This window comes from Oryzias melastigma, linkage group LG11, assembly GCF_002922805.2.
Source record: "Oryzias melastigma strain HK-1 linkage group LG11, ASM292280v2, whole genome shotgun sequence".
Classification (NCBI taxonomy): domain Eukaryota; kingdom Metazoa; phylum Chordata; class Actinopteri; order Beloniformes; family Adrianichthyidae; genus Oryzias; species Oryzias melastigma.
In genome coordinates, this window is record NC_050522.1 from 12,434,757 (window position 1) to 12,460,233 (window position 25,477).

At 37.8% G+C, this 25,477-nt stretch overlaps 1 protein-coding gene across 17 annotated transcripts in view; it reads right to left on the reverse strand.

Annotated features, from left to right (window-relative positions):
- LOC112162655 (protein FAM131B) overlaps positions 1-25,477 on the reverse strand; it is a 67,087-nt gene that overhangs the window by 18,841 nt on the left and 22,769 nt on the right. For 5 of the 17 annotated variants that reach the window (XM_024298510.2, XM_024298525.2, XM_024298567.2 and 2 more), the window contains exons 2-5: positions 20,957-20,994; positions 7,715-7,750; positions 5,390-5,398; positions 1,719-1,824 (exon numbers count right to left, since the gene is read on the reverse strand). In XM_024298510.2, coding sequence (XP_024154278.1) covers positions 1,719-1,824; positions 5,390-5,398; positions 7,715-7,750; positions 20,957-20,994 — 189 coding nt within the window. Of the gene's footprint in view, positions 1-159; positions 428-1,718; positions 2,369-5,389; positions 5,399-7,714; positions 7,751-20,956; positions 20,995-25,477 lie in introns of those variants that run through there. The other 12 variants (XM_036214194.1, XM_036214192.1, XM_024298535.2 and 9 more) reach the window with 9 other exon arrangements.

A 25,477-nucleotide genomic window follows, 5' to 3' on the forward strand; every position in this document is an offset into this window, starting at 1 on the left:
GCGCACAGAGCGACAGTCGAAAGCACGAAACACGATTTAGTCACAACACGGCACAGAGAAACCACCAGCAACACCGCCACGTCAACAACACAGAGCACATTCCCCAACACGCCTGTGGAGATGCTTCAGGAGGACTTCAAAGTAAGCAGCCTCACTTACTTTAGTTTGTCTGAACTCAAAGATCCGAATGGATTTCCATCAATGACCCCCAAAGGTGTCATTGACATCAGCTGTTGGTATCAATGGAAGAGGAGGGAAAGTAGGGGTTGATATAGAAGAGGGGCACCCACAGGGGCGGGCATGTTGGCTCCAAGCTCCTCCTCCTTCTGTTCAACAGTGAAGTTGTCCGTTGAGTCAGGATTAAGCTTACCAAGCTTTGAAATGTAAAACATCATTTTTGAGATTTCTTTGTGAGTTTTTTTAAATAGATAAACATTTTTAATAAATTAAATTAAGTGAAAACAAAAGTTAAAGTAAATGCCAGACCTCTGGTTTGAAAGTAATATTCATATCATGACTAAAGCACAACAAGTGCATACAAGAATTAGCAAAAAAAAGTTTCTTGGCTCAAGTTTTTACTCATATTTAATGTAAAAAACCCACAACTGTTCAGTAATTAGATGAACATTTAGATTGACAAATCTTAACATCCTGTAGTTGTCTCATGAACTTCCTATCTGAGAAAAACAAGTTAAGAACAATTTGAGGCACACTCGACAATTCACTGTGACAAGATCTGATAAGCAAATTTTAAAATATATTTTTTTTAAATTTTCTAAAAGTCAAGAGTCTTTCACAAAAATGTCACTTTTTTCCCCTTTACATTAAAAAAACGTTTCTTCTTCATCTAAAGTTGACCTGTATTTATAGAACTCAAAGCATCATTTTAGCTTATATAGATTTAAGTTACTCATAAATAGGGTGTAGCTTATTCCCCCATAAAGAATAAAATAAGTTAGACTAACAATGTATATGTTTGTCATTAATTAAAATAAAAAAAAAAACATTTTTGTGCTGGGTTTATAATAGTTAATACATAAAATTAGTCATGAGGTCATTTATTAACCTTATTTAAGCCCAAATACCTCAACAACTTCATTTTCTCACATTTATTGGTTTACATGAATTTCTGTTTGTTTACAATTTCTTTTTCCATATATAATTGGAGTATTTTTTTTACTTTTGAAGAGACCAAATCAAAAGTTTCATTTATTATTATTAGGTATTTATTGACATTTTTAGCAGCAGAATTTGGTCTAAGTCAGTACCTGGAAACATTCTCAATAGTTGGAGGGTTAAAAAAAGGTTACTTTATCCAGCTAATTTGAAGTAAAAAAACTGATTTAACTGAAAACTTATAATTTTGTTTTAACTAAATAGAAAATCTTGTTTTTTATGGACTGTTCTGTTTAAACTAATGGGTTTAAATACAAAGATAATGGAATTTTTGTAGAACAATGAGTCTGCACAACAGTCTGTTCACTGATAACACATTACTTTAGTAAAAAGTTTTATTCAGTTTTATAATTACAAAACCAAATGAAAATTTGAAAGAAAAAGCACACACAAAGAAATCCCAAAATAATCGGTGACTCCACAGGGAGCAGAGGTTAAGCCCCCTGTCTGAACTCAGCAGCAACAGCTTCACCACTGACCCGACCTGGAGCCTGAGGGCCGACATGGGGGCTGTTTTACCATCTAGCAGCACAGACACACACCTGACACACCTGACAGAGAGGACTTAGCCAGGGCACCGATCCCATAGGTGTTGGCAGACTTCCTCTTGAGACGAGGCAGAATGGACGTTGTGTCCTCCATGGACAGCTGAAGAGAGAGGAGAGGGAGGGAAAGAAGGAGGGCAGAAGGATGAAGACGGAAACATTTGATTGGACATAAAAAGGATGGAAAATCGATGGGATAGACACGGTAAAAAATAAAGGAGAGAAAAGAAAAAAAAATGCAGGAGGAAACAAATTAGACTGAAGCGAGCAGGTTATTGAATATTTGAGATGCACTTAGAGGAAAAAGGGATCATCATGAGGAGAGGAGAATCACAGGACTACTTAGCCTTAAGGGAATAATGATTTGAAATGAATTGGCAGGAGACGCAGCAAAGCTCGTATTGTGACATGAAGGAAGTCTAAAGACAGATAATTGCTCACTGATGAAAAAGGAATTATCACTTTAACAGCAACGAAGATTTACAGATGGTGGAGGTGTGCAGAAGTATTGATTTCTGATGGATGAATGAAACAAAAGAAGATATTAATTAATTGAGTTTTTCAGAATAACAACAGGAAGGCCTTGACATGAAAAATTCTGCTCTGATCGCTTATGTTACTATTAGCCCCAAAAAAAGCATTTCAAACAAATTGAAACTTTCATAAGAGGTCTCTTAGAAATAAATCTAAAATCTTATCACTTTAGCAGAATTTTTTTAAAGCCAAAAAATTTTAAATTCTGCCACCGGGTTAAGAGAAATGGTCTCACCAAAACTTTGTATTTTAAAAGAAATATATAGTCAATAAGGATTTTTTTCTTGAAACAGGGGTATTTTTACTTTCTTAAAGGGCCTATACCATGCTTTTTTTAAAAGTCTTTCAGCGTAAACAGAGTTTGACGAAGTTAGCGGCTGAGCACCGCTAGCTAAGCTACGAAGTTAGCGGTTGACCACCGCTAGCTAAGCTATGAAGTTAGAGGTTGACCACCGCTAGCTAAGCTATGAAGTTAGCGATTTAGCACCGCTAGCTAAGCTATTAAGTTAGCGATTTAGCACCGCTAGCTAAGCTACGAAGTTAGCGGTTGACCACCGGTAGCTAAGCTACGAAGTTAGCGGTTGACCACCGCTAGCTAAGCTATGAAGTTAGAGGTTGACCACCGCTAGCTAAGCGGTGAAGTTAGCGGCTGAGCACCGCTAGCTGAACAGAGAAATTGGATGTTTGTGTTAGCCTGGGGCATCAGTTCTTGCAGCTTGGACTCTTCCTGAAAGGGGCTGTTCTCAATTTGTGACTTCAGATCATTAGAATCTGCTTGTTTTTGTAGGTTGGGAGTGGCTGGTGCTCAGAGCGCAGGTTTTTAGAGGCATACTCAAAAATGGGTGAATGGATCAAAATACCACTTTGGGGTTGTTTTTTGAGAGGAATGAACATTATAATAATCAAAAAGTGGATTTTGCATGGTATAGGGCCTTTAAGATTCAGTTTTGTAGAGTGAAGCGTAAATAAGCTGAATCTAAATTCTTCCCCTATCCCTACAGTTTCTCCTTACCCCTACATTTAGCCCTCCAAACAGAGAGATATGGAAAAATAGTGTCTTCAAATTCAGACATCACTCAATGATATCATCAACGGTTGATGGTCATCTATGTTAGTGCGTACTGCCAGTGCTAGGAAAATACATAACAGCATTGTTTAAAAAAGTCATGCTACAATAAAAAGTCACTTTTAAATTACTAGACAAATATATAACTGTTGTTTGAGCAGTATCAGATCTGCATGTCCTTCTGTGATTTCTATTGTTTTCTCTGGCGCCAAGGATTATGCCAAACTAATCTCAGAACCAGGGAGCACAGAGGCAGAGTCTGCTTCTTAATGATCTCCCTCCAGCAGCTAATTATACCAGGAAACACTGGCATTGTTTACAGAAAGACATAAAGGTTTTGAGCTTCTGCCCGGCCTCTGAAATGGATTTTCTGTGTAACCCGCTGCACATTCTCTGCACACCACGGCATCTAACGTCTGCTATTCGGTCCTCCTGAGCTGATATCCTCATAGTGTAAAGTGTTTATGGAAAACTGAAGAACTTTTTCTTTACAGCACTTTCCTGCTTTAAATCCGATCAATACACTGAAAGCTTGCTGACAAGGTTTGTTCCTCAGACCTTCAAAGGTTTCTAAAAATTAAATCACTAGAAAAATTTTTAGATTCTATACTTATGTTTTAAGAACAAAAAGAGAAAAAAAAATCAGATAAAGTCGTCACATCGTGAGAGCATTTTGACAGGAATGATTCCTTTGAAGGATCAGGATCAGTAGCACAGTGTAAAGATCTGCTGAGGAAACCAAAGGAATCTAGAACCTGTTTAGAAACACAAATACCTCCGATGATCAACCAACAAGTGAGCACAATTTCTCTTTCCTCTCTAACAATTTTAACAAGAAAAAAAAACTGTTACATTAAATAACATTGTGTTCAGCATCAACCAACCTGTTTAGCTAAGTTCACAGTGCCCTCAACGAGTGTCGAAGCGTCCACTTCCAATGAAAAGTCTTTTAAAGACACATAAATGCACGTTTTGGGCTTACACGTTCAAAACTCTCACGTTCACGCGTCACTATGCAAGTTTTTATGACCGTTTTCATTGAATGCAGGTTCAAAGTTAAGGTTGGACTTTACTCAGTCAGGAACTCAGTTTAGTGATGTACAGATTGTAATTAGAAATTGTTCACGGAGGATAAGACAATAAGACAATAATTGCAGTTTGTGCCCAGCACGACACCAAGACCTTCATATATCGGAATAGAGCTGGGAAAGAAAAAGTCTGGAGCAAGATTTGCTTCAACATTTCACACCAAGTTTCTTCCAACTGTAGTTTGTAGACGAGTGCTAGTATCGAGTAGCAACAGTCCAGTGTGAGTAAAACTTGTGTTTTGAGGGTTCTTGAACACATATCATATCATATTTTTTCTTTTCTCTTGTACATTGTCTTAATACTTTTTGGGAGACGCTTCTGTCATTTCTTATCAAGAAGAAACTTGCTGGTCAAAAAAAAAATATTTTCAAGTCAAAATGTGTCAAGAGGATGAATAACTTCAGGCTTCACTGTCGATTTACTCCAGAGTAATATTCTGTGAACAGATCAGGCTATATTGGAGTCTTTCAAATTCAATGTGCAGCACCGCAGTCTGGTTGACAGATTTTGAAAATGACGTTTTCACAAATGAAGACAGAAAGCTGGAGGAGGAAAATCTATGGAGGTAAGCGAGTAGAACGTTTTAGAGAGAGGAGGTAAACGTTTAAGGAATATAACAATCACAAAAGTCCAAACTTAAGGAGAAAGTGTGAAGTAAACAAGCAGAGAGTGTCAGCAGAGGTAACGTGTGACTAAAGAGGATGGTTAGACGCTGTAGGTTTAAGAATATACTGGAGTGGTAAATCTCAAGGACAAGAGTTGGGAAGGCTTGCATTTTAAAACAGGCTCTGATTAAAGCACACGAGGCAGAGCTGGAGGTAAAAGGACTGAAGATGTTGATGTTTTTGAGGGGAAGTGATATGAATGAAGAGAACCAAGAATGGTGTCTGAAGCCAACATCAGTATGGAAAAAAAATTATAAAAATCCAAAAATAAAAGAGGATGCAGAAAAGGGTTAAGTGGAAACAGCACGACTCACTGTGGTGGCCTCCAAAGGGAAAAGCCAAATGTGAAAGACATGTTGGATCAAAGTACAAAATAATATACAAAAAAGAACAAACAAGAAGTCAAATTAATACTACTGGTAACGAATACATACAAACTTCAAGCTTGAAGCCAGAAAAACAAACAAAAACCATAAAAACAGACATTTGGTGTGAGGATTGTTGCCAGATTTATTTTTTAGGTTCTTGTCATTTTCTGATTTCAGGTTCTTCACACCGGGTTTAAGTTGTCAATTATCCACAGCTGTCATGATTTGTGTTAATGATCCACAGTGTATTTCTGTGTCTTGAGGATGATTCATCCTTTTCAGGTCGATTGCCTCGGCACTTTTTGATATATTTTTTTTCTGTGTGTGTGTTTTTTTTTTTTGTTTTTTTTTTAAGTTTATGTTTGAAGACCTCCATGTGGTATCCTGAAATTTGGGTCCCATAACACTAATCCCTGAATTCAGTAGCATAGACAATACACAAAAATGATCAGTTAAACAACTGTGAAGACTGTTCTAATGTAAAGAAAACCAAAAGAATAAAATACTACAAGTCAGAAGGCACAAAATACAACCTGCTTCAGTCCACACTTGGACTTTTTTTAACTGTGTGAGGAAAACCCCACTGTGTTAAAAGCTCACAGAGAAAGCATGCCCCCATGTGGTAGATCCTTTAAGGGCAAAACTCCCCGTTATTTACAGATATCCACCCAAAGGTCAGCTATTAATCTGTTTTTCCAGTTTGTTTTAGATTCTTAAAAACACACTCCAATGAAAATTGTGTTTTCTCATTATGGAGGATATATATCAACAAAATTAAGCTTAAGGTTGCATTTCTGAGTGTTTCTTTATTAAAATAATTGAAAAACAACAAATAAATGCAGTTGGAAAAAGCTTTAGATGTGATATATCATCTGAGCTGGTGTCTGGATCAAAACTGTACAACTGGATAGCTTCAGTATTGCTCACTATTTTTGTTGCACCGGTAATATTAAGTTGGGAGTGTGAGGGGATGTAAGCTAGCAGGAGAGCATGTTAACAGATGGATAATGTCCAACGAACTTCCAAACTCTGCAGAAACTATGTCCTAGAAACTACACAAGTTTTTTTTATTATTATTATGGCTAAAAACATCATGATCATTAAAAGACCACTGGGAACGCTTTGAAGATGGACTTTAATAAGATTACATTAATCAGAAGATACTCTAAAAGAATTTGATTTGGGAAATACAGTAAATATAGGCGCTGATCAGCCAAAGGAGTTGCGAGATATTACAGGTGGTGGGCGGTTCATGATAGGGGCTTGGATCCTGGTCACCTTCTGATTCTTACATTTCTATAAGCCGGAGTGATATAGTGCGACCATACATAAAACCTTTTTAAAAAGTCCAGACCTGTAGGAGCCGGAAAGCTTTAGATGGACCTCAACTCTCCAAAACCTCATGCAGTATGCAAAAACGATAAAAGTCTTTCAGCGCAAGTACTACTTCCAAAATATTTTTTAAAATGTGCCATTGCGATTACTGGCATGTTTTGTTTTGAACGTATTTTGAAAATATAGACTTCATTTTACATTAAAACTTCTAATTTAAAAGTGGGGTCTCCATTTTTCCACATCTGTAAGATACAAATATTTTTGTTTTCCAAGTATCCTCAGCTGAAATTGAAAAAGAAGAAAAGGCCCAATTCTGAAAACTGTTTCCAAAAACGTTCAAATGTGACGATGACAATTATAGCCCATTGTGCTTCTTACACACAATAACAAGCTTTTCCCCAAAACATTTATTTCCTTTGTTTTATTTCAAACCTTTTGGTTTCAAATCTGTCTTGCAACAAAAAAACATGCAGCTTTTGTGAGGCTTTTTGCTTCAAGGTGGTTGGAGACAAACAAGCTTTCCAAGCACAAATAACACTGCTGACGGTACACATATAGTTGGGCTGTAGAGCTTTTTTTTTTTTTTTGTTCCCTGTTTTCGGGAAAGATAAGCTTATTACAGCCTGTTATCTGTGAGTCTGTGTATGTGGAGCTTGCAGTACAGTAGATTAGCAGAGGGCTGAAAGACAGGATGGATGGAGGAGGGTTTAGGGATACAAAAAAGGAAGGAAAAAATGGGGTTTAGTGGGAGGCAGAGGCAGAGAAAGATAAACAAGAGCGAATGAGCGTCACGAAGAGGTGGACGGAGATACCGGAAGGATGTCAACTCACCAGTCTGCACTCAAAGCTCACACTCAGGTAGCCGGTGAGTGATGGAAGGGAAAATGACAGGATGAGGGGGTGTGGTGAGAGGAGAGTTTAAGCGAGGAGACTTACATTTATTCCTTCCCAGGAAAACTCGGTACGACCATGCTGGGGGAGATGGAAGGAAGGACAAGGAGGTAAAACGAAGAAGGAAAGAGAACAAGGAGATTTACAAAAAGGGACTTCAGTACCTGAGGAACTGAAGGTTTTGTTACGTGCTGCAAGATGATTTCTTCTTAATATTTTTATTTTGTTATTTGTCATCTACCTCAGACTTTTTTCGGGGGAACTGAACCTGCACTATTCTAATCAGAGGTCGACCGCTCTACCTCTTGACCATGGCGACCTCTGTAAAATATAAAATATTCTTAATTACCATAAAAGTGGGAGGACATTCTCCTTCAGGATTTATTAGGGTCCTGATGTTTAAAGCAGCCCCACATCATCACACTTCCACCACCGTGTCTTCTTTTTGCACAATAAAATGCTGTTTATTGAACTCCAGAAGCACATCTTCAGCAGAGTTCTTTTTCTGTCTTATCTGTCCACAGAATATTAGTCCAAAGGTCATGGAGATATCTAGATTTGTTTGTAAAATAATTGTGAGCCAATGTAGCATTTGGGTCGTTGTGACTGGTACTCCAAGATGTCCCTGTGGATTTGCCACTGGTAAAATAATTATTACCATAATAATTATAGCTTTTGGTTGACTGGTATGGCTTAAAATATGTTAGTACATTGTGCTGGCTAATACCAGCAGCAAAATAACACTATTCACAATAATAAAAACAAGGGTTATGATCCATTGGGGGTATTTGCAGAAATAACATCATTAACATCAGTGGGTTTTGTCGTTTTTTTCCAACATTTTATTTATTAAGGAAGTTCTTACTGTTCAGTGTTATATTCCAGAACTGATTTGACCCTCTGGGGTAAACAATTTTTCTCCTTGTAATAGGTTTAGTACATCTTTTATTTTGCTTTCAAAACAAGAACCGAACTGCCTGGAAAGGTCACAAAAACTGCTAATCTGGGGTGGAAAGCAAGCACTGAGGAGGATACAAAAACATTACACAGATAACAACCTGGCTGATATTTATTTATATATTTGTGATTTTTTTTTATTTTACAATACAAAGGTTTTGGAAACCTCATTTCAAATGGTTAATTAAACCTGATGGAATCCTTTCAAATAACACAAAAAAACAAGAAGGGGACAAATACTTTTTGACAGCACTGAAAAATGTATTTGGTGAAAGACTATTGTGTTGTAACCAATATATTTAATTTAAAACACTACGTAAAAGCATAATTTATGTCAACCTGGGTATTGTCAAATTTAATGGCTTTTATAAAATAGACAAGCTTTGGATTTATTCTTGAGATTTATAATTAACTAAGAATATAATTTTTGTATGTGTTTTATTAAGTTCAAAGTACATTGGAGAGCAATTTGAGGAACAGCAGCACTGATGCAGATGCTGCATCATTCCTCTGTCTCTCCACACTCATCGCGTTGTTTAGGTATCCATTGGATACCACTCAGAAGTGACCCTGTTGCCAGGGGCAACAGTAAAACTGGGTAGCCAAACCTTCACACTATTTGTTTTCTATCCTCACATGACACACATGCACAGTAATGCATATTCATCACTTGGAAACCAGAGCAGAGTCAGAGGAGCAACAGTCTTCATGTTTGGATGCTACAGTCTAAGTTATTGGAGCAGACAGCTGTCAAAGGATTTTTTTTTTTACATTTTTCGCTTCAGGGTCTTTGTCACTGTGCCCTGAAGAGCTTCTCCACTCGCATTGTAAGCTTGTTAGCGAAGTTGCACCCTTTAACATCACACATCAGAGAGTGCATGAGAGGTGAAATATATTTTTTTTCTTTACATCATGTCAGAATAAATCCACAGCTTCACCCTTCGTCTTCTTCTTAATCCCAGTGAAGTTTCTATGATTCCTTTCGTATATATATATTACTCCTTTGTCACACATCACACCTGAAAACCTTCATCCACCCATTCCAATGATCTCAAACACTTCTTTATATCTTTTCCAAACTCTCTGTTTATCATTAGCACTTAAAGTAACCAAGTGTGTCATTTACCCCCTAAATTGATATGAGTATATCATCAAGAGAAGCTGGACAGTACTCTTTACCTTCTCAAGAATCACTGTTATTGACTGGTAAGGTGGCATTTTGGTACCCCACAATCTTGAATAGTTTACACAAGAATTGGAAAAAAAAACCTGTTCCGAATAAGCTTAAACTTTAGCGCACAGGCATGAACATGAGATCTGTAAATGCTTTAAGTTCCCATTCCAACCATATTTTTTTCTATTGTAAAATTGTTCCCAGTGACCTTTTTATTATGAAAAATTACGTTTTTAGCCAAAATCAAAAAGTTTTTTTTAAAGATATGCTTTTATGCACAGTGCTAGTAGCTCATTAGAAATACAATTCTGGGTTGATGACGCAGAGGAGCCCACCTCTCATATCGATGCTGAGAGCTTTGTTTGTGCGCTCACATACAAGCTTATAGCCTTAAGCTAACATTAGCAGCGTAAAAATAATGGCAAGCAATATTGGATTAATCCAGTCATACAGTTTTGAGCCGGAATTGCAATTCGCCACATCATTAGTGTGGGACGCTCATCATGTCTAGGCGCGAGCGGGCCAAAGTGCAGGCAGGGGGAGAAGAGACTTCGGCACGCCCATTTCAGTATCTGAGTCATTAGTCTGAGCTCTTTCGAGCATCCGGTTTTCTGATCTGGCACAATTTAAATTAAGGAATCATCAGAAATGCTGTTTTAATTGTAAATTATTTTATACAGGTCCTTTGTTATGAGAAAAATTCTACAAGAGCATGTTAAAAACACAAAAAATATTTTCATTAGAGTGGGTCTTAAAATATTCAATTATTCATTCAAATATTGTTACTGAGGTTTTGTGTGTGAGTAACACGTGATTTGTGCGTAATTTAAGATTTGCATGTGCAATTTGTTTCAAGCTGTTGTAATTTTATTTTGCTCATGTGTAAATTGTATTTGTTTCCTTTTTTTTTTGGTTATTCTTGTACTTATGCACAACATTCAATTATATAAGTTACAAATCAAGAATTACGCACACACAAATCCAAAGTTATGCAAAAATCAAAAATTTTGCACACATAAATCAGGGTGATACTTATTTCTCTCCATATCAGGATTATAAGCAGTAAATTTTACATGCGTCAAAATAGGCGCCAGACGCAGTTTTGATGCACCTGCTGCATCGGGTGTGAAGCATCATTGGTGGGACTTTTCCTGGTTAAAAAAGTAAATATTTTGAAAAGTACAATGTATTTTTAATAAGATAAACACTGTTTTTAAACAGTACCTAAATATCAAAACATGAATATAATCCATTGTAGTATCAACATGTCAGAGTTTTTTCTGAACTACTTTGACCAGTGATACCTGCTGTGGTTTGGATGTTGATCTCTTTGCTGAAGGCTAGTAATTTAATTCCAGGCAATCACAGTGAAATGTCAAAGTGTCCTTGGATAAGGAACTAACCACGCTATTCACCATTCCAATTGATGTGTGAATGGGTAATTGAGAAGCAGTGCAAAAGCTCTTTGAGTACAAAACAGGCAGAAAAGGGTTGTACAAGTGCAGACCTTTAAAATATATAATGGGGAAAAAATGTTCACCGCTTCATTTTCTTTAATGTATTCAGATGTGGAATTGTTGCTGTGCCGGTTCATTGTTCTGCTGCAGATCAGGACATTCTCCTTCAGGATTGAAAAAGGTTCCACTTTAGTCTCTTCAGCTGGCAGGATGTTTGTCCAAAAGCTTTGGAGATGATTCAGAGGATTTTGTAACATTAGTCTTTGTGTTCTTTCTGCTAAGCAAGGTCCTTCTCCATGATTAATTTTAAAAAGCCTTTTTTTTCTCCTTAAATCCTAAACTCTGACGTTTAACTGAGCTAAGTGAGTCCTGTAAGTCATTTTATCTTCTTCGGGTTCTTTAATAATCTCTTGGGTGAGACCTTGTTGTGTTCTTGGTGTTATGTTTTTGACCAATAAAGAAAGACTACTTGGCCGGAAGACATCAGAAAAAGGTGCTGGTGTAAAAATGAATTCAAATCCACTAACTACATTAATTCTAAATTAAAGTTTTTATTAAAACAAAGTAAACGCTGGCGGCAGTGATTAAAAACAAAGAAAGAGTTTAGCCTTTGTCTGCATTTGTTTTTGCTTTAATCAGTGGCTGTAGGGCACGACTCTCCAGCCTCATGTGTATGTGTGATTGTGGGTTTGGATCTGACTTGGTTTTAGTCCTCGCTGGTCTGTTTAACATTTTTAATCTGGTGTCAAAGTCTGGAGGATTTAGCAAATTGAAACTTAAAGTTTAATTCCGTCTGTCAGCTGTTGGCCTTCTCTGCCTCTGACGCAACAGAGTGAATACATGGAGGATGTTTTTTTCCATGACAAAGGAATAATGAACCGGAGGATCCATCAGAACACGTGGGACAAAGAAATCCTAAGCAGGACGTCAATGGTTGACTTAGTAGTTGGGTCATTTGACTTTTGGCCATCAGAAACTTGGGCAAATTGAAGGGTGGAACTTTCTACTGATCACCAACTGGTGGTGAGAACAATTCATTGGAGGAAGACACTGGACTGGATCAGCATGCCCAGATGTATTTAGTGAGAGTCTATTGGGTACATTTGGCAGAGGCTAGTGTCAAAAGGGTTTTTAACTCTCATTTTTGAGTCCTGAAGGTTCCCATTCATCCAGGCAGAATTGTCTTGAAATTGAGTTATAGCAATTGGACTTAAAATCTTCTTCCTAGAGACATTTCGCCACTCATCCAAGTGGCTTCATCAGTCACACCAGAGAGAGCTTTAACCAGGTATCAAGAGAGGCTGGACATAGAATCCAAGTGGACTATGTCCTCCACTTCCAGTTCAGCTCTTCAAATCTGTGGCCATCATCTCTGGTACCAGTCAGGGTGGCAATTCACAAACCAGTTGGTGGTTGCAGTAAATATGTGATGCTTCAAGCTTAAGACAGTCTTATAGACTGACTTTGGGACTCCTTAGACATCTGACAATCTTTGGCAGTCCAGGCAGCATGCAATGCGGCAAAATTCAGAGGTAAAAACTCCTGCCTGAGGGAAATTTTAGAAGGCCAATGACAAGAACTCCTTGCTAGCCTCAATAAAAGTTTGGCAAACCATTTGGGGCAATAGGAGTGGGAAGCACTTGTCTGCCAACACTCTACAGTGTGGGGGGTGACTTGTTGATCATAACTGAGGACATTTTGAGAAGTAAAAGAGATGTAATCTCTTGAATCCCATCAACATGTTTTCTGCTGAGGCAATAGAAACTAAGGACTCAGGATTGGACCACTCCAAGAGCTGGTCAAGAAGTTCTTCAGTGGCAAGGCACCATAGGGAGATGAGTTCTGGATGTTGTAGGGATGTGTTGGGTTATGCACCTTTACTTGGGCTTGGACAATGTCTCTGGACTGATAGACCAGGGTATTGAACCCTCCTTTCAAGAAGGATGATTGGAGGATCATACTCTGCCTCCCTGGGAAAGTCTTCTTTAGGGTACTGGAGAAGAGAATTAGTCCAATAGTCGAAAATCTGATTCAGGAGGACGAGTGTGTTTTTTACCCTGACATCGGATCAGCCTTCAATATTGCACATAGTGCTTGAGGATTCAAGGGAGTTTGCCCATCTGATCCTTTGGAAATTTGAGAACTTGGAAAACGCATCTGATCTTATCCACCTGTTATCTGTAGAAGAAAACAAGGTCTGTTGCTGTCAGGTGATGTTTTTCTACTGGTTTTATGAAAGAAGTTTGCAGTTGAGTGTGAAACAGCTGGATGAGATTTAGCGCCATCAAGTCAGATACTGGTGGTTTATCCTCTCCAGGTAGACAGAGACCTTAAGGCCCAAGTGGATGAGTTTCTCACTTGGCTTTTATCCAATTATATCCTTTACAATCCAACCACTGCAATTTTTTTCAAATTATATAATAGGTTGCTACTATTTAATTTACTCACAAGTTGGTTTACATTTAGTTATTTCTGTATGGTTGACCATCTTACATTTCTAGCTCACCTCATACACAGAGGGGACTTTTGATTTGTGCCGCTGTAAACCAGTGAGGCTGAAATGCTGATCAATCCCCGCGTCCACTCTGCCAGATAAATTTCAGTTCCATGGAGCAGAAAGCCACCTCTCTCTCTCTAAATTATTCAGATCATGCAAATCCAGCAGGGCTGAAGGTCATGTTAATATAGACAAACAAATAACTGTGTAGGGTGATTTATGATGGTCAAATCTGTTTGAAGAGGCGTGAGGTTCAAGGATCTCAGGAGAAACTGCAACGTGACAGAATATTTCTACCCTGAACGTGTGCTGCAGTGACTCCGGAAGGGAATATGCAGTAATGTCACATTAGTCTTCTTTCTTACTTTGGGAGTTAAGTGTGGCTTAATCACAAATAAATGTATTCTGGACCCATAATCTCTGACTCACAGGTTTCTGAACAGCAAAGTTAGGTGAGTCAGGGACATTGACTGGCGTTAACTTTACCCAAGTGAACACCCACCTGTCAACCAAAGAAAACACTATTAATGGCACAATTAAATTATAGCTCTAAGGCACGTGTGTCGAAGTCAAGGCCCAGGGGCCAGATCTGGCCCTTCTGGTAATTATGTCCAGCCCTCCAGATCATTTTATTTTATTGTTATTAATGGCCCGATGTTATCTTGCGCTTATTTCTAATTTGTATAGTTTTGACAAAATATATTTTTATGTAGAGTAAAATATTGAAAGTTATTGAAGGTTTAGGTTGATTTATGCTGGAATAATATTCTTGCCTAATTTATTTTTTGTGTTTATGTTAAAAAGTTACAGTTTTAAAGTAAAAAAATATATATATTATGCTAGCTTTTTGGATTATTTTGGCATTTGCTAAGATTTTTTAGATTATTTTGGAGTTTAGCTGATATTTCAGCTACATGCTAGCTGTTTTGGCTAATTTCGTTTTTTTTTAGCTTTTTAGGCTGTTTTGGAGCTAGGCTAATATTTACACACTGGCTGGTTTGGCTAATTTAGGTTTTTTTCCCTTTTTTTAGGCTATTTTGAAGTTTAGTTATTTTTATTCAGCTACATGCATGTTTTGGGAAACCTTTGTTTTTTTTTTTATGTTAATTTGGCATTTAGCTAATATGTTTGCTAGCTATTTGCTTCAGCGTTTTCAGCTATTAGCTTCAGTGATTTCAGCTATCAACTTCAGCTTTTTTTAGCTATCAGCTTCAGCCTTTTTAGCTATCAATTTCAGCATCTTCAACTATCAGCACTAGCACCTTAAATGGCCACATTCAGCTTACAGCATTCACATTAGCATTATCGCTGGTAATGCTGTAAATCTAGTTAATCATATGTTAAAAAGTTACGGTTTTAAAAATTTGGTTTTTAAGTGAACAACAAATGCTTATCTCTTTTGGTCCGCGACCTAAGGTGTGTTTTGGATTTTGGCCCCCTTTGCGATTAAGTTTGACACCCTTGTTATAAGGTAAAAGAAAAATATTGCCAATCCCCACAGTTCTTTTAGACATTCCGTTTATTCAAATGCCAAAGGACATGAAGACTTGAAAGAAAAGTAAGTCCTTGAATTGTATTAATGTATTTTTAAAACTTTTTATAAAAGAGGAAAAGTCCATCAAAGATGAAATGAATCTTAAATCAAAGTTGAATCAATCTCTGCTTCCTTTGAGTCAGATTCTTTTGTGTGTTTGTAAGGAATCGAACATGAATCAGAGTTTTGATGTCGAACAGTCTCTGTTTCAGCTCATTCGTTTTTCTCTGATTCTGTAGGAATGGTTTTGTCACTTCAGTTTCTTTAGAGACATAAACAAAACGATCCCAGACCTTTGATTTTCATCTGTGCAAAGACATGAAATGCAGGAATGTTCATTCAGTTTGGATATCTGTTATCTGGTGCTGTGAAACAGATTTGCGTTTTTCCAGAGCAGTTTCAAAAGACAGTTTCATTTTTGACATAAAACTGTTTGAAAATGCTTCACCCTGTGTTAAAAAGTCATGTCCCTGCTTACACAGTAACACTTCACCGATAATACTCCACACTTTTTGTGAAATTTAGTCAATTTTTTCTTGTTACACTCAGACCTGAAAATTGTCAGATTTGTTATATTAATAAATCTAGTGAACAGAAGCTGTTGGACTAAATAAAACTGTTAAATAATCTAAAAAATAATGTAAAATGATTCCAAAAACAATTATAAGAACAATATTTTTTTTTAAAGTGGTTGGGTAGAAAATGACACTGCTGAAAAGAAACTGTCTGAATTATTGCAGAAAGTTTTGGACAAAAAATATGTGACAAAAGAGGAACTTTCTGGAAGGTCTATGTCCTGATACATCTGTAATCATAACATGCACTGCAGAAAGAGAGCAACAGTCAAGCATGGCGGTGTCAGTATGATGGTATGGGACTGTTTTCAGCTTGAAGACATAGGCAGCTTGTTATCTCTGATAGATCTATGAGTTATATGCTCTAGGTGGAGCTAAGTTTTTCCACACACGAGAAACACCAAGTGGCTGGATGGCTAAGTTAGCTGCAGGACTGGTGCATCGGGGTTTGAATTAACCTAAACTAGTGTGGCTCCTTAGGCAAGACCCTTAATGCTACTGCATTGCTATGTCTAAAGTAACAAACACCTGTTTGAGCTGGACACAACTGGAAGATATACAGTATTGTGCATCTAAAATGAAAGGTTTTTTTGCTGATCATCACTAGCTCTGTGGAGAAATTGAGTGTTCGACTGGGGGCGGAGCTGTCAGAGCAGACTCTTCCTGGAGGGGGCGGATCACATCATGCTGACGTCAGCGTAATACAACTCGCTCATTTTCGTGGGTATGGGAGGGACTGCTGCAGACAGTGCAGGTTTTTAAAGAATTATTCTTAAATCCATGAATGGATCAAAACAGCACTTTGGGGTTCTTTATAGTGAGGAATGAACAGTAAAATGCACTTAAAACCTCTAAAAGTAGAATTATCTTCGTATGGCCCCTTTAAATAAATATGTTGTTGCTAAAGGTGGCAAAAGCAGTTATTACGTTCAGAAGGACATTGTTTTTTTCGCAGTTTTATGCAGGGTTGGACAGATTTTCCCTAAAACCGCCTTGTTTTTTAAAACGGAATGCATTCGTATACCAACTGTTGGATCACATTAATTATTTAAGAAAAAAATCTTAAAATTACACTAATGCAGTCACTAAAAAGTCAACAGTAGGAGCTTCTTCATTGAATTTATTTGTTTTGAATAATTTCTTTGACATTAATTTCTAGTCGCTATGAACTGGCAGTGCCTTTAAACTTGGATGCGTTTCCGTCTGCTGGTTAAATTTCTACATCCGAGCGTGAATCACGTCTTCCGTGTTCGATATTGTCAACCCCCCCCCCCCCACCTGCTAGCCTCTCTCTCTCTGTGGGCCTATAAATTACACAGAAGAGGCATGTTTGCGGAGGTAAACAACTTCAAGGCTGCCGAGGGATCGGCACTCACCAGCACTTAATCAAAACTGAAAACTGCTTCTGACACCACCAAATGCCCAGACTGAGGCTGAAATTGAAATGTGTCAAATGTGTCAAGGTTTCTTGTGACGGCCGGAAGACAGAAATCATTTGTAACGCCTGTCTTTCCTTTCAGGAACGAGGCTCAAAGCAACAGAGTTTGTGGAGAAAGAGATTGTAGGTCCTTTCAAAGCCTTCCTCTCAACTGTGTCTCTTCAGAGTTTCCGACTGAGAATTGATACATGGCTCGGTAATAGTCCAAGCCCAGGGGAGAGCAGCTTTGTGGCCTTGGTAAGAAGCTATCAACAGACACACCTTCACTTCCAGTCGAGCACAACCAGACTCAAGAGAGCAGCAGGGACCTGTTATTAATAAGAGCTTTTGCAGGCCGATGCCACAAAAAATCAGGTATTTTATTGCTATTAAAACTGAAACCCGGGAATGTGTTTGCACATGTTAAAAATATGAAATATGATCTAAAATGTCAATATCAACTACATTTTTCATGGGAATTCAAGATAAGTAAATTAATATCTAATGAATATAAAATCATCCATAGACTCCTTTTATATCAGACACAAAATAGTTATTTTTTTAATGTTTTCATTACAATTTTTACAAATATAATTTAAAAGACATGCAAGTAAGATCATTTTTTCTGGAAACAGATCTGGATTTGAAACAAGTTAGGTTAAGTTAGGACTCCAAAAATTAAGCAAAGATACAGATGTCTGTTTTACAGAACGTAACCTGGAAAAAAAGCAAGACTTGCATTGGCTAGAAAACTGGTCATAAAGCAACTTCTACCAGATAGATCTAGACATCATCTGCAAATAATATCACCAGATTTTGTGGTTTGAAAAACACAATGTAAGCTCTGAAAATAGTGTAACCTGAAATAGATCCATGTGTTCCACACAGTGATGTTAAACTGAAATTCACCAATTACAGATTGCACTAAAAACATTAGATCAATAACCCACTAATATCTGCACCAAGAATTGAATAATAACAATGAGATCCACAGTGACGGCATGAAACCTATGGTGTCATCTCGAATCAGACTTTATCAGAACAGACCTCAAAATGAGGATGTTTGTGCAAAAACCAACTGAAGTTTAATGTATTGCCTCCTCACACCTGGATGTCAGATATCAGAGTTTTATCTGCCCATCCCACTGTCCTCAAAGTAGACTCTAAAACCTTCAGACTCACAGAAACTAAACTGAAATCAGTTGGAGACATGTTGACCTGACACATTTTTCCCAAATTTGTTTTATTTTCTCTGTTACAATGGGATAAAAGTGTTTCAGAATTCGTCTTGGTTATTTTTAGAATTATATATTTTTTTCAACATTAATGGACTCTGCTTTTTTTTATTATTATTTTTCTGATGTACTGACATGTCAGTTTATGAACTTAGCTTAAAACAGCTGATTTTAGGACTGTGAGACACTTTGCAGGAAAACATCACATTTACAGCAAAAAACGAATTTAACCTGTTTTGAGAAAAATGTCCTAAAAAAACAAGGCAAACTATAACTTTATTTATATTTCACTCTAAGAAAAAAAATGATCTTCTGAATCTATTTAAATCTGTGTTTCACTCCGTTGTACATTGAGGTTTAGTCCAGTTTCCACTTAGATATTGAGCCAGTCAGCTATATTTTTCATGTGTGATAGCTTTATTGGCTTTAAAAACTGTGTTAAAATTTAACAGAAAGGAGATTTCAAATGAAGCGAAAGTACCCCAAAAACAGAGGCTGCTATAACAGACCTGCTGCACATAACTTAATGTGCATAACAGATAAGTGAGTGTTCTTCATATGCTTAAACTGTTTATCATTAGGACGTTCAACCACATTTAATATTTTATTAAGTGTTCGCTGCAGACATCCTCAGTGATGCTGCCAGACCCTCAGAGCAGACAGGCTTCCAGGGCTTTTTGGCTTCTGCCTATTCATCAGCCGTGTTCTGAATAATGGTTTGAATAGGGGGTCAGTTCACTGCTTCAGCCTGTTAAAGACATCCTCCAGATCAGGCATCAGAGTGGAAGAACTCATTGGCTTCTTTTGTAAATAAGTTAAATTCATGTTTGAGTGCCCTGACCTTCAACAGGAACAATATAATACAAAATATGCACACTGCAGGAACAAAATGCGTCTCACTCAATCACGCCGTTCACCTCGAACGACCCTGCCCTCAGATCAGGCTAGTTTAAATGAACATCGCTTCAGTGCACCATGTGGTTGCTTTACAAATTGCATGTTTATAAGGTTTTCTGGGGACAAACCTGATTTCTGAATGACTTTACTAACAATTTAAAGACCTGCTTCACTGAAATTTGCTTTTCAACATCATTTATCTCATGCTATAGGACATATATAAAGAAAATTAAGATTAAAACTGTGTTTCTGTGTAGTTATTCATTCAAATTGTTGTGAATTAGGAGAAGATTAAAAAAATGCTGTTGAAAAAAGCTTGTAACTGATGTAGAAGCTACAATCGGCGAGTCACAGTCTCCCTGCTCAGGCAAATGTTCATTTTCCTCGTCTAAGCTCAAAGCTTTATGGCTGGATTGCTCCAATATTGCTCGCCATTTTTGTTGCACCAGTGATATTAGGCTGGGGAGAGTGTGTTAACAGATGGATGATGGGAAAATAGGGAACAGTTCAGCCAACAACTCAGAGTCGAATTTTTGATGAACTCCTGGTTCTGAAGAAACTATGTTGTAGAAAACAGGTTTTCTGATTTTGGCTAAAAATGATAAATTCATCATTAAAGACTATTAGGAACACTTTTAGGACAATCAAAAGATGATCGTAGTGAAGTTTAAGAACAAAATAATGTAGGAAAAAGTTGTTCTTGTGTAAAAATTTGTAGTTTCTTAGTTAGTAAACAGGTTTGATTCCTAAACTCATTGTATGCAATAGAAAATTCTCTCTGTTTGTGCTTATAGATTAATACTGAACAAGACTGAAAGGATTTTTAATCCCACAGAATATTTTAAGCAAAGAGTGCTAACATAAGGGTTAGAAAGACAGATTTGGTCAGTTTAGGTACGTTTTTAGACAAGGAGAATCCACCAAACTTCGTTTAATTGATGAGTAAAGTAAAAAATCCCAAATTTGGTTTTGCTCTGCATTTCTTGACCATTCTAATTGATTCCTGTTTTATTCAAAGTGTGGAAACATGATGTGATGCTGATTCCGGTAGAATTCTGAAGAGTCTCAGTAGTCCAAAGCTTTCATACCTATAGCCTTACAAATACTAGACAGAAATACTCGAATTTCAATCATGAAATTCTAAATCACAAAAGATTCTTCATGCCAAACTTAATATTCAATCTACACAATAAAGCTCTGTGAACTAAAAAAAAATCTAAAGAAAAACATAGTTTAACAAATCACTTCATAACATAGAACTGTCTGAAGTGAAACACTTTTGTCGTAAACTATATCAGGCGTACATTATTACCACAAAAAGGACAAAAGACAGAATATTTTTGGTTTGCAAAAAACTCTTCTTCAGCAACAAACCTTTCCAGTTTTATCATTTAAAATGTGTATATAAAGTATTTCCAAAGCTAAAATCTTTCATCCAGCATCTACTTTACACTAAAGAGTATTCAGATTTTCACTGATTCCTCCAGTAAAGTAGGAAAACAGACTGAAAAACATTGAAGCACACTTGATTTTTAAATATTTACCTGATCCCCATCTTTCCGAACTGGCACGGCATCCACCGCTGAGGAGAGAAAAAGAAAGGGTAGTTATTAGCTTGTATCCGACTGATTTATTGCTACAGGTATCAAGCATTGAAAAAGCACATGGATGCACAGAAGTCGACAAGATAAGCTGAGCATTGTTTTGTCTGAGCTGTCCATGAGGGAGCTGAGGCAGAAACACTGACAGAGAGGCTGATAACAGTGTGTCAAGCTGAGGCCGCCTGCAGCATCCTCACTGAGAGGAAATGACAGCACTGTCCAGCATGTCTCTCTCACACACACACACAAAGGGCTTAAATTAGACCAATTGTCCATGCAGAAATGATCCAGCCAGTAAAAGTCATGAGGCTCAGAAGAGATTTGCTTAATCACCTCCAAATATTTTTCCTTTTCTCAGATGTTGTCAGGAGCACCGCTTTAATAATTTAGTAACTGCGGTTTTTGCTGAAGCACAAAAGGCAAACATGAAGTTTAAATGAGAACGAGGCACATCCTTTTTAGCAAATTATTAAATATAATGTTCAAAGTAAATATATGGTAGCAGCATCATAGCCTTTAGATCAAACTGAAAGTCCAAAATAGTCCAATGCCACATTAAACCCCTGTTGGTTTCAGCATTTCTAAATCATGAAATATGCAGATCTTGCAAAACATACAGGTTGGAAATATAGACCTTTATGTGGATACTGTGTTTATGTGGATACTGTGAGCAGGACCAAAAAAACATAAAAAAAAACAAGTTTATAAATTCCTACTCATGGAAAAACCTGCCTGTCCCATTTAAAAAGATTTCTACCTTTTCTACAAGTAAGTTGTTTTAGAAAACAGATCAAAAGAAGCTGCAGATAAAGCAAAGCTATACCATGTTATATCTTAATGGGGCCTATACCATGCTTTTCTTAAGTCTTTCGGAGTAAACTATATCCATATACATGATCATACATTACCTTTGGCTCACTAAAGAACAAATTATTTATGAAATGTGAGTTATTTTTGTGAGTTTTTTCCCTACCAGGAAGTAAGACGCCTCAATTTCTGAGGCTCCGCCTTTCACTGCCTGTGGGTGCCGCCCATTTCATGAAGTCATCATTGAGCCGGCGTCGACAGTGTGTCTGCATTTCACCCACCAAAAAAAAAAAACAACATAGAACTTTTGCAAAGATGGATGTGTAAATCTGCCCTCTAATAGCACCAGCTACCCCTACACTAGTTGTAGCAATGGCTGGGGATAGCGGCTAAGCTAGCTGAGCGGCTAAGCTAGCTGAGCGGCTAAGCTAGCGGCTGATCATCACTAGCTGAGCAGCAAAGTCAGCCACTGATCACCGTTTATTGAGTGATGTGGCTAGAGTCTGAGGACCACTGGCTAAGTGGCGAAGTTAACAGCTAATCAACGCTAGCTTTGAGGAAAATTTTAGTATTTGTGTTAGCCTGATGGGGAGTTCTGGCGGCACAGACTCTTCCTGGAGCGTGGACGGGGCTGTTCTCAATCTGGGACATCAGCTCATGAGAACCCACATGTTTCGTGGGTTGGGGGCGGGGCTGGAGCTGAGAGTGCAGTTTTCTAGATGAGTACTCAGAAATGCATGAGCAGATCAAAATACCACTTGGTGGGTTGTTTATAGTGAGGGATGAATACTACAAAACACTAAAAGTTGATTTTGCATGGCATAGGCCCTTTAAGAAATCCAACTTTTATACTGGAGCTTTAGCTTCAGTGTTGACAGCCTTGTGCTGATGAAATGTGGAGGTGAAATGCTGACACAATCCTAGTGAATCAGTTGATTCCGTCACAGAGAAAAGTGGCAGTCATGCCCAGTTCAAAGTCACTTTTCTCCACATCAGAATCAGCTGATTCGCGGTGATCTCGTAAACGGATTTGTCAAGCAGTGTGTGGTATTTGGGCTACATTTCTGATAATAAAGGGTTAAGAAAAAAGTCACTGACTTGTTTCAGTCTAATTTACATTTCTTTAGCTTTGGGACTCCAGGAAAGCAACAAGAGATTCAAAGCAGCAATCAAACATGATATGATGATATGGGTTCCTCCTGACCTCAAAATTATTAGAATTTTCACAACTTGATTCTGTTTCTTTTTGTGACCAAAACTTATTTATTATCAACACAGGCTGCTTTAATACGTATTCAAGTAATACATATTCTATTACTAACTTCTCTGACTCTATCTACGCGCATCGCCATGCCAGTCTCAGAAGAAAATAGAACATTAGAGAAAGAAGATCTAATTTCCCCATTGATCAGTTGGCAGAAGTTTTGTTCAGAAGCACTTAAGAGGGTATCTACACAATCCATTCACTCTCTTAATGGCCTGTCCAAGCAGACCTGCTGAGACAACAGACATCCACATCCCCTAATGAGTGAGATGGATGAGTGGAGGGAAAAAAGCACCGTTGTAACAAAATTACAAACTGACAAGATCTGACTTTTTTTAATTAATAATCTATCATAGGGAAGTGGTTCAATAAGAGGAGCGTCACAAAGCAGAAGGACAAGCTGCATCACTAACATAAGTCTCTAAAAAGAAAATCTGTCAAACGTCATAAAAAAGGTTATTCATGTTTTATTTTTATCAGGAAGCATCTCCTGAAATGTGAAATAACCTTTTGAACTTCTTTGAGAAAGTTTCTATTATCAGCAGTGATCTCTGCTGCTGCCTAGACTGATTCCTCTCATCTCACTCCTCTCCGTCTGTCCCATCTTCATCTGTATTTAGGAGGTTTGACTGTTTTTAAAGGGTTTGTCAGCCATAATAAGCCATGGGGCTTTCTGCTGGATGCCACCCTCCACCGTTTATTTAATGACATTCTCTGGAAGAGATGATGTGATCTCCGTACTGCTGGACTCATTTTTTGCGTTTGATGCAATAAACTTCATAACTTTGTGGGGTTTGCAGTGCAGCCTGTCTGGTTTTAAATTAGAACAGATGCTCTGTCTTATGGAGTTCCACAGGGCACAACTTCAGGACCGCTTCTTTTTTCCTTTGTATCTATTTTGCTGATACCATATGTGAGATATGTCCTATCAGGTTTTCTCCAGCTTCCTTCAACAGTCTGAAAACATACTTCACTTCTAGGTGTGAATGTGAGTGATCATGTGGTCATGCGACAAACTAGTGACCTGTCCAGGGCGTACCCCACTTCGTCCAACAGTAGCCAGGAAAGTCTCCAGCAACCCCGAGACCTCGAATGGGATACAGGGTAAGAAAATGAATATGAAGAGTTCTCATTTATTTCATTCTTGTCATACATCAAAAATTAGAGGGAAATCAGAAGTGGTTGTGTTTGATCCGTGTTTTCCACCTTATTTCACATAATGCAGCAGGAAAAGGTAAAGCCTTTTTTATTTGATCAAAATGACACTTTTCGATATAAGTTAATTTTTAAGAGAACCGTTTATTACGCTTTACTATACTATATATATATATTTTTTTGTCAATGAAGGTTTTCTATTTTATTTTGTTCTAGCTATCCACGCTTTCCTAACACAGTAGCTGGATTGCTTTATAAGTCATTTTGTTTTGGAGTCCTGGACCATTCTCTTTCGTCTCCAAACGGTCAAGAACACAGTTGCATTTGTACTAATTTAAAATCACTTTACACGAATCCTGGCTTCCCTCCATTGGCTTCCTGTGCATTGTAAAATTCATTTTAGAGTTCCTTCATTTGTTTAAGTCCCTAAATGATCTGGCCTTCTTAAATGTCTCTGAGCCTCTTTCTCCCTGACCAGCGGAATCGGAATATCTGCAGACAAGGATCCATTTGTGGATCCTTCCCATACATACTTACCGATTTAAACATTTCTGTTGCTGACTTTTAAGTGACTCATTCCTGGTAAAGAAGAAGCCTTCCACAGTAAATGGTTGCAAACTGCATCATAAGTAATAGAGGTCAAAACCAAAGGATCTGCATGAAGAATATCCCAAACCCTACCCACTTTATTTGAAAGTAGAAAACTGTGTCCAAGACACAAGTCATCCTAATGACACAAATGCAGAGCAATTCTTCTCTGCTGTTTGTAAATAAATGGCCCTTTGTGGAAGGCCAAAGCCCTGGAGCAAACTCAAAGAGCATTCAAAGAGACAGGATAAAGTTGTGTTCAAATGTTGCTTCAATGACCCTCTGAGGACTGCAGTGAAGACAAAGCGCTGGTCCAGGACCACACAACCAGAGAAGAGTTCATAGACAAAAGCAATTTGCCCATCACAAATCCCACACCCCGACCCATTTACACGTATGCAGGTTTGAGTGTTGCTATTTTTAAACCTGCAGAGATTGCTGCAGTCTGTCCAGCATTCCTTCAGAAAAGGCCCCTTCAGCAGCTGCTGGCATTGTCACTTCTGGTTACAGCCATTTGGCAAGTGTGGGACCAGAGGTGAGAATGCCAGTGCGGTCACCGGGCAGCTGTGGTTGTGTGCAGACGGCAATGCAGACTCTGTGTTAGTTTAGTGCTTCACTCTAAGTGTGTGCGCTGGATTTATCATACAGCT